This window comes from Drosophila obscura, unplaced genomic scaffold, assembly GCF_018151105.1.
Source record: "Drosophila obscura isolate BZ-5 IFL unplaced genomic scaffold, ASM1815110v1 contig_1, whole genome shotgun sequence".
In the NCBI taxonomy this organism is placed as follows: Eukaryota; Metazoa; Arthropoda; class Insecta; order Diptera; family Drosophilidae; genus Drosophila; species Drosophila obscura.
The window spans coordinates 1,816,591-1,830,814 of NW_024542679.1; the positions used below are offsets into that span (position 1 = coordinate 1,816,591).

General features: G+C 47.0%; 2 protein-coding genes across 6 annotated transcripts in view; one reads left to right on the top strand and one right to left on the bottom strand.

Annotated features, from left to right (window-relative positions):
* Positions 1-578: 578 nt before the first annotated feature.
* Positions 579-6,468, top strand: LOC111069592 (ceramide transfer protein). The gene is made up of 9 exons (XM_022359717.2): positions 579-728; positions 1,067-1,396; positions 2,032-2,424; positions 2,486-2,634; positions 2,700-2,760; positions 5,205-5,429; positions 5,513-5,744; positions 5,824-6,162; positions 6,243-6,468. Exons 2-9 carry the CDS (start codon positions 1,094-1,096, stop codon positions 6,368-6,370), a joined length of 1,830 nt encoding a protein of 609 aa, XP_022215409.2. The 5' UTR covers positions 579-728; positions 1,067-1,093; the 3' UTR covers positions 6,371-6,468.
* A 1,010-nt stretch (positions 6,469-7,478) lies between these two features.
* Positions 7,479-14,224, bottom strand: part of LOC111069591 (Down syndrome cell adhesion molecule-like protein Dscam2) — a 42,149-nt gene continuing 35,403 nt past the window's right edge. The window contains exons 22-32 of one of the 5 annotated variants that reach the window (XM_022359712.2): positions 13,641-14,138; positions 13,267-13,413; positions 12,069-12,221; positions 11,760-11,854; positions 10,601-11,651; positions 10,389-10,535; positions 9,970-10,307; positions 9,837-9,909; positions 9,390-9,539; positions 9,142-9,310; positions 7,479-9,060 (exon numbers count right to left, since the gene is read on the bottom strand). In XM_022359712.2, coding sequence (XP_022215404.2) covers positions 8,913-9,060; positions 9,142-9,310; positions 9,390-9,539; positions 9,837-9,909; positions 9,970-10,307; positions 10,389-10,535; positions 10,601-11,651; positions 11,760-11,854; positions 12,069-12,221; positions 13,267-13,413; positions 13,641-14,138 — 2,969 coding nt within the window. In that variant the 3' untranslated portion in view covers positions 7,479-8,912. Of the gene's footprint in view, positions 9,077-9,141; positions 9,311-9,389; positions 9,540-9,836; positions 9,910-9,969; positions 10,308-10,388; positions 10,536-10,600; positions 11,652-11,759; positions 11,855-12,068; positions 12,222-13,266; positions 13,414-13,640; positions 14,151-14,224 lie in introns of all 5 variants that reach the window. The other 4 variants (XM_022359714.2, XM_022359713.2, XM_022359711.2 and 1 more) reach the window with 4 other exon arrangements.

A 14,224-nucleotide genomic window follows, 5' to 3' on the forward strand; every position in this document is an offset into this window, starting at 1 on the left:
ATCATAAATAATGTTTCAATGGAGCTTGGAACAAAACATTTAACATCAATTAAAAGAAATAAGGTATACGCATAGAAGAAACGGTTGACCAGCAACACTGACGTCACATTTAGTCAACATTTCCGTTTTATGCTTTGACCGTTTGTGTTTGAACCTTTTTATGTTAACAATCCAATGAAAAAGAATTCTGAAAACTAGCCAATACTGAAAAAAATTTATTGAGGAATTGGATGAAACTATTTGTTTAGGGCTGTGAGGGTCAACTAGCTAGTAATATTAACCGGAATATTAAAATCGAGGAATATTAACGTTGAATGTTTTGAAAAAAACAATCGATACTATCGTAATAGTATCGGGCTCAAATAATTATTAAAAAACCATTGAAACCTTTTAGGAACTTGTCCAGTGTAAAAATTAGATGCTACCTGTCGATTTGTTTGCAAATTTGTTTTATAGCAGCCAATCCAAAAATATCAAAAGCGCAAAAACTGTAGCTCGATACTATCATGATAGTCTCAAAACCATCGATAGTAGAGGCTAGCAGCAAAATATCGATACTATCGGTAGTGCCCTCTTTGGTTTGACACCTCTAAAAACAACAAATTAATTCGAAAAATTGCATGATTAAAATATGTGCGGTTGCACAAACCGAGAAGATCCGAAGAAGAACACGTAACAACGTGTTGCACAGATGTGTGTGGAGAACAGAGTCAATCAATAAACGAAAGGTGAGTGCAAACGAAGGCAAGCAAGGCTGAAATGAAAGGAAGGCAGCGTCGCACAGTCAAAGCAAAGTAAATGCCACCCGGCCCCGGCCCCAATTAGAAGTGGCAGTAGCAGCAGCAGCAGAAGCAGAACCAACAACAAAGTTTCTTGCACCCGAAGACTGAGTCAGGCGTTTGATGATGATTGAATTGGATTATCACGATGTGGCTTTTTCAATTGCCATTCGACGCTGGCTGGCCAGCCGGCGTTGTAGTTGTTTACATTGCGCGGACGTGGCGCAATATATTTTTAATCTACTCCGCTCCAGCAACCTGCTGATTAAAATATTTCTGTTTGATAGATAACTTGAACGGCCTTCAGTTTCGGCATGGATGTGGTGACGACAAACAGCGCTATGACTACGGCCACCGGAGCGGCGGGGGAATCCACATCGCCGCCATCCAGCAACGAAGCGGCTGCTGGATCCCAGAGCGATGCCTCCGAAGAGGAGGAGTACCTGGACAACAGCATCGAGCTGCGCGGCTATCTGAGCAAGTGGACCAACTACATCTATGGCTGGCAGCCACGCTACATTGTCCTCAAAGACGGCACCCTCTCCTACTACAAGTCCGAGTCCGAATCGGATTTCGGCTGCCGCGGGGCCATCAGCCTGACCAAGGCAACCATCAAGGTAAGGAAGAAGGGTTTGGGTGCGTTTGCTGGAGAGTCCCAGCAAGTGTTCTTAATTAAACTAATAAAAAAAGTAATGGGCGCGAGTGTGTGTGTGTGCGCGCATGTGTTTTGGTCAAATTAACCAACGAAACCGCCTCGATGACCACGGCCACGACCCCGGCTGGATTCCATGTTCATTTCTATTCCCATTCCTCACTCACACTCACACCCGCATTCCCAGCGACGCAATCAATGCAGCGCAATCAATTAACGTTGCCTGGACAGCGATATACTCGAATTTCGACGAAAATAGACCAAATTGAAGTCATCAATGTAAGTGGGGTGCCCCTGCCAGTCCGACTGCCAGCGCACACAAACACACCTCCTCCGGGGCCCCGGGGCACAGGGGCACGGACTTTGATGTCTTTGGTTGGGGTGTTGACAGGAGGGCGTGTGTTGTTTACGGAGGGCGTTTCGAAATGAGTGTGCACTTGTGGCCCATACTTTATCTATTTATACGGTCGCAGTGGCCAAGACCAACCCATATAATATCTGATGGTGACTCATGCCAGGGACCCTTCCTGTAATTTGCACTAATTCCGAGCAAACAAGACAACTGATTCGAATGATTGTATTATTCCCTGTTTGTTGCAGGCCCACGAGTCGGACGAGCTGCGGTTCGATGTGGTGGTGAATAACCTGAACAACTGGTGCCTGCGTGCCGAGACCAGCGAGGATCGCATGCACTGGGTGGAGGTTCTCCAGCTGTATAAGGAGGACACTGGCAGCACGGACACCACCTCGCTGCGACGGCACGGCAGCACCATGTCGCTGCAGTCCAACACCATTTCGCTAACTAGCGGCGGCAGCCTCAAGAAGACGCAGCGCAATCTACGCGAGAAGGTCGGCGAGTTGGAGACCTTCAAGGACATTCTTTTCGGGCAGATTGAAACGCTGCAGCGCTACTTCGATGCCTGCTCGGAGCTGAACAAGACCAATGCCCAGCCACTGGACTTGGGCGATGGTCTCAAGTGCATTGATTTCAAGGTAAAGTGAAATAAATACTTGCCAATCGTGTTGCGGAATGTAATGACACTTCTCTCTGAAGGGCGAATCCATCACGTTTCGGGCCACAACATCCGGCGTGCTGACTACCCTGCAACATTGCCTGGAAATCATAGCAGAGAGCGATGAGTCATGGAAGCGGAAACTGGAGCGTGAAATTGATAAGCGCCGTCGCTCTGAGGAGCAAAATAAGTAGGTGGAACCCGACGCTGAACGATGGACAAAATTAAGACAAATTTCCGGGGTTCTATTTGCAGAAGATCCAAGGACGAAATCGAAAGGCTGAAACGCCTATCATATCCTGGCCCAGATTTCGAGGTGAGTTTCAGTTTACAATTTTGAGTTCGGTGTCCCACGTGCGCAGTGGCGCTGCTTTGATTAGCACACACACACACACACACACACACAAACCGTCCGAATTGCGTTCACGGTCAGAGCAATTCGGGCCAAACACGTTCCGTTGCCACTGCCACGGAATGCTGATTGCAAACACAACAGAGACGACAGAGAAAGAAAAGCAATTTGCATGCCCTGCTCCGCCCTGCTTCGTCTTAAAATAAACTCTCTGGTTGTATCAACGGATTTCATCAGACGAACGGAAAGCAGAACATGGCCCTTGTATTTGTTTTTAAACAAATTTCCGATTGAATAATGGAGAATGTGTTATGTTAGTTTCCCATGTTCCGATCGAATCTCAAGCGCCGCATGCAATCCCTTTGGCGTTTAATTGCCCAGCTCTCTCTGATTTCCACCATAATTTAGTTATTTTTGTGTTCTATTCAATTAATATTTACTCCCCCAACAATGGATATGCATCAGAACATTTTTTTATTGCTAGGCCCTATCAGATTTCTGCTTCATTTGGCGACTGCTCAAGCGCAAAAAGTGGGCGTCTAGACGGGTTCAGTGCTGCGCATTGACAGCTTGATGTTGCAGAAGATTTGCCATGAGCCAATAATGCAGTCATTGAGGTTGACGAATGCGCTCATGCTCCAAGAAATGATCGTAAAGTGAGGTACTTTAAATGTAGGATTCTCTTTCAAAATACAGATAGAGTATTCCATCTGCCCCGTGTCTCTCTGAGCCAAGCTCTGCTCTCGCTTTTAGCCTGGCTCGCGCTCAACTGTCGCGTCGCTCTTGATGGCTTATGGCATGGGGTTTGGTCAGTTCGCGGTCAGCGATCGAGCCGCCAACACGTACCAATCATAAACCAATTTGCGGCGCAAACAAACCCAAGCCCAAACCAAAACCAAAAACAGTTTCTTTTTCATATTTGTCGTGGCTTTTAATTTCTGTGTGCAGATTGTGAAACCTTTTGTCAGTTGGTTAGCTGCAAAATCAAATCTAAAATCGCAACACGCACCCCAAAAATACGCGCAAACAAAAGTTGGAATGCCCTCAGTGCGATTTCTTTGGCGCTCTGGCTTTCAGAAGGGAAAGGTCAAACCAATTGCGGTAGGTGTTCGTTCTGCTCCGCTTTTGGTTAACGAAGGATAAAACTTTGGCGGCTTTTGCTTCTTAAACCAAATTGCTTTCATTTGTGGAGCCAAGCTGTCCCTCTCATTAGGAGTACCCCTCTCAAAACCCCGCACATTGATTTATTATTTAAATACGAGCAAATCCTTTTCATTAAAGCTTTTTGCAGTGCTTTTCTCTCACCCGCACTTACTCTCCCCCTTTGGGCCATGCTCTCTGGCAGCTGCTGCCAGCTCTCCCTCTCTCTCTGGCTTTGGCCCGTTTACGGGCTTTTGAGTGTGGCCTGGCCCACAGCAACAGTTTGTTTCGTGTCCTTGCGCTAAACGGAGGGATTTGGCCGGACGCTCGCCCGCTTGCTTTCGCTGCAGTCTCTCTCTCTCGCTTGTTGCCTTTCTCCCCCGAAAGAGAAAAGAGAAAACTTTTTCGCGCTTCAACTGTTTTTTTTTCGGTGGTTTTTCTGTGGTGTTCCGATTCAACAGCATATATTATAGGGCCACAAAAGCAGGAGGAGGCGAAGGACTTTGGTAAGAGGAGACATTCCGACGCCATGGGGATAAGTACTCGCTGAGCAGTGACTTCATCGCTATTAAAATATGGCCCACATTTCGCCCGCTTGTGGCCGATGTGGCCGATGCACTTGTCTTCCTCCTATTTGGGGTGGTGGGGTGTGCTTATTTCATCGCCTTGGGGGCGCGCACATGTCTGCATTAATTAATAAATATCAATTTATTTCCAAAGATTCCATTCACAGCATTTATTCTGCGCCTGTTGCCGGTTGCCGTACGCCGTACTGGGTAAACACGCGCCTCGTCTACAGACGTCACAATGGGGGTACAGTGAGGCCTATAAAGAAGGGACCCCCTGCATTTATTTTCCCTTTTCCCCATAGAAGTTGTTCAATCTCAGTGCTCCAGCCTTCAAGTTTATTCCACTGTACAGTCCCAGCATTCCAGACAGCCTTCTGCTTGGGTATTCAAAGCACAAAGATGCGCCTTTGTGGCCATTATGCTCGCTCAATTACGCATGCTAGTCGAGAATCTCTGCCTGCTGTCTGGTTGGGGAAGCAAAAGTAGAGGAACAACAAAACAAAACAACATAAATTGGATTTTCTTGGACCATTTGGCGGCACAAGTGTTGCCTGTCGATTAATTTATACGAAGCACGTCCCATTTCTTTCCAATTGGATTGAAAGACGCGGTCTCGTCATTAAAATTAATTAGGCCGAACCTTCGTAGATGTTTTTGTACAAACTTAAATCGAGATGTCATTTCTTATGTCCGTTGCAGGAGGGCCCACATTCCACATTGCCGGAGGATGAGTTCTTTGATGCTGTTGAAACGGGACTGGACAAAATCGAGGAGGACATGCAGCTGCGCTTTAAACTGAAACTGCAGTCCCAAATCTCACAGACACTGGTGAATGTGCCCCACGAGGCGGTGGCCGAGGGTGAGGAGGCGCGCGAGGAGTTCGGCACCGGTGCAGAGGCCAAGTGCCATGCCCTGTGGCCCGAGGTAAGGCAGGAAATTGCCATCCAGTCGACCAGCCACCCAATGGATGCTGATAATTGAGTCACTAATTGGATTTTCTTTCACAGATTGATCGCGTTTGCAGGGAGCAACTGCACCAAGCACGCGAGGGCGTCGGCCAGGATGGCAACGGCTGGCAAATCTTTGCTGACGAGGGCGAAATTAAAATGTACAAACGCGAGGAAGAGGTCAATGGTCTGGTGATGGATCCCCTAAAGGCCTATCACTCGGTGCAGGGTGTGACTGCTCGTGAAATGTGCCATTACTTCTTTATGCCCGAATTCCGCAACGATTGGGAGAGTGAGTATTGGCAGCTTACACTGTATTCTGTCTGACACAATTCTAACTCTTGTTTGGATTTCCTTATCCCCCCCTTTAGCCACCTTGGAGGACTGCACAATTCTGGAGAAAATCTCAGCAGACACGCTGCTCTTTTTGCAAACCCACAAACGCATCTGGCCGGCCAGCCAGCGGGATGCACAGTTCTGGTCGCATATGCGCAAAATCACCGACAACCTCGAGCCGGGGGCCCGGGACACGTGGGTGGTGTGCAACAATTCCACGGAGTATGCCAAGCAAGAGTCCAAGAATGGTAAATGCGTGCGCATCTTCCTCACCGTCATACTGGCCTGCCAAACCCACTTGCCCGATGACTATGTCAAGGGTCAGCCATTGAATCGCAATGATTTAACCTGCAAAATAACCTACTGCTCTGTGGGTACGTATATCTTTATCCGTGTATCCCTTTGATATCTTCCTTAATTATGCATCTTTGTTTTATGCACTTTCTGTTTGTAGTGAATCCTGGTGGCTGGGCGCCGGCCAGTGCTCTGCGTGCTGTCTACAAGCGCGAGTATCCCAAGTTTCTGAAGCGCTTCACCGGCTATGTAATAGACCAGTGCAAGGACAAGCCGATTATGTTCTGATATTTGCCATAAGCAACAAAAGCAATCAAAACCAATCAAAGTTGGATCGTATCCATGTATTTAGCTTAGAGTTATTCCTTAAGATGCCAGCCCAGCCCAGCCCAGCCCAAGCCCCCTCTGGAAACGTTTTTGCTACATCTCCGAAACCCCAAAACCCAAAAAACCAAATCTAACTCCAACTCCAATTTTATACACGTTAACATGCTGAGTTTTAAGAGTGTTTACGAGCCTTTTTCTGTACTCCCCCTCTCCTCTGTGTGTTCTGTAAGCGAAATGTTAGAGTGTAATCAACCCTTTGTAATCCAGAGAAAAACCACTACTAAGATTTAATGTATCCTGTATCCTGTGTCTAGCCCTAAGTTATGTGTAAGTGAACACACACACACACCACAATCATTGTATAGCTCTAGTTCCGCAAACTATCGATCTGTCATGTGTATATCTTTCTGAAAAATGCTTTAAGTGCAACAATTGCAAAAAAACCAACAAGGATGTGGTGGGGAGGGGATAAAGTCCGAGAATAGAAGTAGTGTGTAAGGAGGCTTTTTTATTCGTTTTGGTGTACTATACTATACTATATCTATTGCAAATTCCGCCCGTCCCGCGGCGGTCACATCTGTTTTACTCAAACGGTCAAGTGTAAATAAATGCGACAAATTGTTATCTCCAAACAAAACAGAAAGAAAAGAAACGAAAAGAATAGAAGAGAATAGCTAAGGAAAGACAAATCTTTGCTTTGGTTTTTTTTATCATAAGTCATGTCATGTATTTTGCTTTAAAGTTCTGTCATGTATTTTTTCCACATTTCATTGTACATAAACTGTTGTGCTGCTTTAGAAGAATCGTTTTAGTGTGTAATTTTACAACTGGGTTTATGCTTAAGTCATTTAATTCCGCAACGTTTTAATCAATTTACAACCAAGTAAATGCCTACAGGTTAGCTTTTTCTTTTGCTTTTTTCTGTTTTTTGTTTTTGTTTTGTTTTTTTCCATTTAAAGTGCAGTCTGAAGAGTTTTCTTTGTTGCCTTTTTGCCAAATGTGTTCTCAATGCTAATTCAACTTTAACTTTATAAGTTTTTCATACATACATGATCTTTGGTTTTATTCCTTTGTTTTTGTTTTGTTAATGTATTTAATATGTACTCGGTATTTATGTATTTGTTGTGTCATATTGTCATGTATTGTTTGCTTGGTTGCTGGTTTTTGTTGTTGTTATTTTTTTTTGTTTTGTCGTAGCTATTGGAAAATAGATTTAATATATAATAATCGCATGTATGGTACAGGAGCACTGTCTGTCTGTGTCTGTGTCTCTGTCTGTCTGTTTGGCAAATATTCGGCTATAAGTTTTGTTCGTCTGGGGTTCCGTAGTAAGTAGTTCCGTAATAGTTAGTAGATGTCTTTTGAGCGGCTGCTTAGTTTCGGCTTTTATGGAAATGCATGCTGGTTTACGACTTTGGCTTTTTCGTTTGTTTCGTTATGTATCTTCCCACAAACATTTATTGTGTTGTGTGTTGTGTTTTATTCGTATATAATACTCGTACGCTTTGTGTAGAATTAATTGTATGACGCTTAGCTATTTACAACAGTTTCATAAACTATCTGAATGCATTTGGTATTTGGTATTCGGTAATTGTATTATTTCTGTATTGTATTTCTCCCGTAAATCAATTAAATTCATTTAAATAACTAGCTAACAGTTGTCAAGTACACTTGCGTATACAAACTGACGCAAAAATGTTTTAAACAAACAATTCAGTTCAACGAAATGCTCATAATTTTTTTTTTTTTTTTTTTGTTTAATTTACTACAAATGCAAAGAATTTCTGCAGTTTAGCACAAATGCCCATCGTTTATAGTTTAGTACTCGTATTTTATATATATATATATATATAATATATTTAATCCGACCTGATCATGCTCTGCCATTGTTTCTCTTTCGTTCTACCTTCGTCTCGTTTCGTTTTGGCTTGCTGCAGAGCACTCTCTGATCTGCGGCCTGCCGCAGTTCCTTCCCTTTCCTCCTCATACATTAAATGCCTAATTTAGGATCTATAACATTAATTATATTTTAGATGTACCTTCGTTATATACTCGTATTCATGCAGCTTTTCTTTTCTCTTCCTTTATCTTCATTTCTTTTTACTCAAGTTCAACTAAGCATAATCAGTGTGTAAATAAGTCTTATGGTTTATTTTTCGTGCTGTTTCTGATCTGATCGTTCGTTCGTTGAAAATCAAAATCCACTCGAAAATTTCTACATTTTCTTTCTCCTTACTGTACCTCTCTCTCTCTTGCTGCCATTTTCTTGTTGTTGTAAATAGTTGAACGATTTTGTTGTTGTTGTTGTTGTTGCTGCTGCATTGGTTTTTGTAAGTTATTCTTTAAGTTTAGTTTTTGTCTGTGTTCTTTGTCTTGGGTGGATTTTACAACAAATTTTACAATTTTTAGTTACTCGCATTCGTTTATACAGGGAGGATGCTCAAATAATTTAATGTATATGTCTAAAACTAGATCTGCTCGATTAATGGTTTATATGGGCCCTTTAGACATTGATCTGGAAGGCTTCCCGCTGTAGTTTCTGATTGGCACGCATACGTGGCGACGTCTGTGTCTTTGACTTCTCGTTGGCATCCGAAAAACGAGCTGGTGGATTTATGTGGTCCTGATAGTTTGGTGGATAGTTGGATATGCTAAACGTACAGGGTTCTAATTATGCACTACATATAGCGGACACAGCTAACAGTTCGACTCGGTGCGATGGCTGGGCTTACCTAAAAGTAGTTTCTTCATTGTGGCTCGAATAGCCGCTGGAACTTCGCACGTGCCGCTTGCCGCTGGTGCCCGGTTTGCCCGGCTTACGCGCTGCAAACGGCGGCTTTGACTTTCGTGTCATGCTAGTGGGTGTCGTCTCCGATGAGGATGAGGTCTCATCTTGGGTATCTGATTAGTGGGGTGGTGGGTGAGGGGGGGGATCGATAAATGTAAATGGGGCAATTCAAGGTCACTGCGGAGCACTCACCACGTTGGGCGCGATACTTGGCCGAGTTAAGAGCGCGTGCAGACACATCATTGTCGGACTCGGAGCCGAGTGTGTCATATTCTGTAATTGGTATGTGAAGCGTTAGGATTTTCCTAACTTCGGAATCTGTGGAACCTGGATTGTCCGATTCTAAAAGTTTAGTACGATCGATGGAGTTGTTTGTTGATTGTTGTTTATCGAGATGAGGTATTGGTTTGGTTTGGTTTTGGTTTTGGTTTGAATGTGCGCAATGGAGAGAACGTTGAGAGCAATGAGAAAGAGATGAGTTAAATAAGGAGCACAACGGATCATGGCGGATGATCGTATGAGTTGGCGAGCAATGATTCAATTTGGCTTAAAGCTAAAGCTAAATCTGGGCTGGTAATGTGAGGCTCATGGGCTGGGGCTGGGGCAGTGGCAGGGGGGGAAATGAAAACGAATCCATACCTTGACTCTCCGAATGGGGATCCCGAAGGCGGCCCACTTTTCGCCGCACCTTTGTGTACTCCGGTTCCTTGGACTAGAGTAAATGAATAAAGTTGAGCATTGAGAATACTTGAGTTATCCCACATCCACTCACATGATAGCTCTCCGGCTTGACATCGTGGTAGACAAAGGATCCGCGCACCGAGTGGTACGGACCGCTGTAGACATTGCCGCTGTACGAGCTCTCGCTGTAGGTCTGCTTGTTCAGCTGAAACGTGGCATAGGGACAGATGTCCTCGATGTACTCGTTGCCCTCCGCCTTGCCAAAGCTGCCCGAATCGTTGGAGTTGGAGCCACGGGGTGGCTGCGAGGTGCCCGGATTGCAACGCACTGCCAGATACTGCTGATCTCGGTTCTGTTTGTTCTGCAGATTGGCCAGCGATGGGGACTCTGACATCGAAGAGCTGGCCAGACGCGCTTGATTGTTGAGTTCTGTTTGGTGGGGTGGGGGGGAGGGAATTACAATTGCCAGTCAGTGTCCAGTTAATGCAGCTCTAATCTGGGGACACTTACTCCTCTTGCGCAGAAACAGAGCAGCTCCGATGAGGGCCAGCAGCATGAGCAGCGAGATGCAGATGGGTAGCAGCAGCTTGAAGTTCGCATAGAATGGCAGATCGCTCAGGTGGGAGACAGGTGTGGAGTGATCATTGTTGTAGAGAACTGAAAGTAGGACAGATTGTATTGAATTGTACTCTGCGTGGGGATCAGCATACTAGGAGGCCTACCTCCTTGTGGGGAGAGCGTGGTAAAGTTGTAAACGGCCGTCGTGGATCCCGCATTGTTGTGCGCCGTCACCTTTAGCTGATATTTGGTGCCAGGAGTCAGTTCGCTGACCGTGTAGATCCTCTCCGTGGGCGGAATATGATTGGAGACCACATTCCAGGTGGATCTGCCATAGATACGCGACTCGATCATGAAGTAGAGAATGCCACAGCCACCATCGCCCCAGGAGTCCAGCCAGCAGGTCACGCTCGTCGAGTTGTTGGTGATCATTTGCGAGTGCTTCGGCTGCACGGGCGGATTGCCCTTGGTGTACGAGTTGACAATGTCGCAGGGCAGCCCGGTGCCGATCTTATTGTACGCCGTGATGTACAGCTGGTAGCGGGTGCCGCACCACAGATTGCTGAGCAGATGGGACGTCGTCTTGGCGTCCACCTGCAGCTCCTCCCAGTCGCCGTTGTCCCGCTTGTAGTTGATCACGTAGCCCAGGATGGGGCTGCCCCCGTGGCTGTTGTCCAGCCACTCCAGGTGCAGGCTGTCCGTGTAGGCATTGATCACCGTCAGATTGGGCGCCTCGGGCGGCACCTTCACCACAATGTTGTACACGATCTCGTCCTTGCCCCATGTGTTCTCCACGCTGCACGTGTAGTTGCCCGCATCACTCGCCTGGCACTCCTTCATGTAGAGCGTGCCGTTCTTGGCGATGGTCTTGCGGGCACTCGTCTCCATGTTGTGGCCATCCTGGCGCCAGATTGTCACCGGTGCGGGGGCGCCCACCTTGCGGCACGGCAGCTCCAGGTTCTCCTTCCAGGGCGTGACAATCCTCTGGCTGAAGGAGACAATGCGAGCGGGCACCTTGTTGTTCGGCGGCACCGTCACCACCTGCGTCTTCTCGCCCTCGCCCATCTTCGTGGAGGCGGTGAGCCAGAACTGGTACGTGGCCGACTCCTGGGTGCGGACCGTCTCGTGCATTTCCACAAACGGTCCCAGCAGTCGCTTGTGGGTGCCCTCCTCTCGGCCGCCCTCCAGCATGGACATGTAAAAGGTGTAGCCCGTCTGCGCAAGCAATCAGAGGGTGTGTGAGAGAGGAGCTTCTTGCAGGGGCTCAACTGTCGCCTAATTAGGCGATGAGGCAGGGGGGTGGGGGTGTCTGTGTCTACTTACGATGTCACCATTGGGCAGGTCCGGGGGCAGCCAGGATATGATGATTTTCGTGCTCGACGCGGGTATCGCCTTGATTGCTTGCGGTGCGGAGGGCACTGCATTCCATTCCATTCGACAATTGCAATGAAAGGCGCCAGAAATAAATATATGTGCATGAATATATAAAGCGCTCTCTCTCTCTCTCTCTTCTCATGTAAAATTGCAAGCGAGGCAACGACATCGAATGGGACATGATGGCATGATAGGGGGTGGGACTATGAAGGGGCATGCCGCACCTCGTTTGCGTTCATTGAACCGAATGCCACTTACCATCCTCGTGGGTGCGGCAATAAAACGGTTTGGTTTTCATGCCATCGCCTACTTTGGTGTAAGCCAAAACCCAGACCGTGTAGTTTGTGTATTTGCGCAGATTCTCGATGGTGACGTATTGATTTGTTGACTTGACAACCTCCGGATCGGTCTCTGCGAGAAACGAGAAACGAGAACGGGTACGAGAACGAGAACAATTAGCGCTGATTGGAAATATGAGGACCATGAAGTGGGCTAATTAATTGAAAAGTGTCATAAATCGCAGAAGGAACAAGGCAAAAAGGAAGCTGGGCAAGCGCAGCAACACGCCATGCCACGCCATGCCACGCCATGCCACGCCACATAACATTCCGGAATGCGGGCCACACTGTATACATGCCACAGCACTCGTAATCGACCGATGATGATGATGATGATGATGATGATGATGATGATGATGATGACGATGCTGTTGCATAAATGCAACGAAATCCCACTGCTGGTTGGGTCATTTCTGCAAATGTTTCAGAACTCGAAAGAGTCCACGCCGAGTCACGTAGACCGAGTTATGAGATGATAGGGAAGGTCTGCTTTTGCCATAAGTTGCCTGTATCTGGACAGGTGTTGTGTGGCACGTGGCTGAGTTTATATTTCTGACTGATAGTCAGCTTGCTGTGGCCTTCAAATAAGGTATGACAGTCGGTAATCAATTGAAACTAAAATTGATTGATTGCCTTGGTTGTAGCTCTGACAATGCTCGATCGTTTGGGCGTATGTAACTCCAAATTACGCACCAATAATACATATGTACATATGTATGATGTATGTACATGTAGAAGTGTGCTTTTCAGTTCGAATGTAGAAGTGTATTTACAAACGTAATCCAACATAAAAGCTTCTGTTATCAAGACACATTTGGCAGACATAAAGTATGTATTGTTTTAGAAGGCTGGATCAGGATCTGGATCTATATATGTGCAGTATTCGCGGCCGTTTACAGCGGGGGCTGGAACGTAATTAAAAGTAGATGCTAGCTTAGAAGCTAGGAACAGAGTGGATCGTAAGAGACAGCATAGTGAGAGTAACAGCGACAATTCTCCCACTGTAGCCAGCGCTGTTAGCGGAGAGCATTAACGTGGTGTTACAGTTAACAGCTGCAGCCCTGCACATGCACGAGCATGTCGGTAAAAGTATACAAAAGAAAAAATGAACAGCTTACCGTAAAGCTCATCGATCGATATGTAAAACACTTTGTAGCCCTTGATTTTGCCATTTTGCCCGTCAATGTCCGGCGGTGACCAGGTGATGTAAATCGATGTGGAGCCGAGGACATCGCACTGCGGCGACTCTGGCGGCGATGAGGGCACTGCAAGGCGAGGGAGAAGTTTATTAAACGTTTTTGCCCCAGACTGAAGGGCGCCCCGTCAACCCCCACTACCCGCTGTTGCTGTTGCTGGAGCCTGAACCTGGTCTGGGGTCTGGGGTCAGATTTTGTGCACGGCCAATTAACAAATCCAATCAATGTATGCCAGCAGACAGACCAGACCGGACCAGACCGGACAGGACCACAGCCCCATGTCTCTCGACTCTTACCATCCTCCATTGTTTGCACGGCAATTTCCTTGCTGGGTGGACCACTGCCCTGGCTGGTGTAGGCCTGGACAATCACATGGTACTGGGTGAACTTGTTCAGGTTGCTGAGCACCGTCTCGCCGCCGAAGTGGGAGCGCACCTCGACGGTCTTGAAGCTGAAGCCCTGCGTCGGATTGACCTCCTTGTCCTCGGGCGTCAGCGACATCTGATAGCCCACATAGTAGCCGAGCAGGATGCCGTTCCAGTGATCCCGCTCCGGTGCATCCCAGCTGACCGAGATCTCCGTGGAGCCCTTGGCCTCGGCTCGCACGGCCAGCGGTGGCCCCGAGGGCACCTCCTCCAGCGTGGTCACCTGCACCACCTCGGAGAACTCGGAGGCGCCCAGCTTATTCTCCGCCGACATGCGTATGTGGTAGGCCTTGGCGGGCCGCAGCTGCTGGATGTTGACCACCGTCTGGGCACCCGTGATGGTGATGTGTTCGGCATTCTGCCAAATATCTGTCACAAAAACTTATTCAAATAGTGAGATGATTCAAGGAGCTAGAGAGTGTGGGTGGGAGAGGGCATGGAGTATGGTTTCCCAC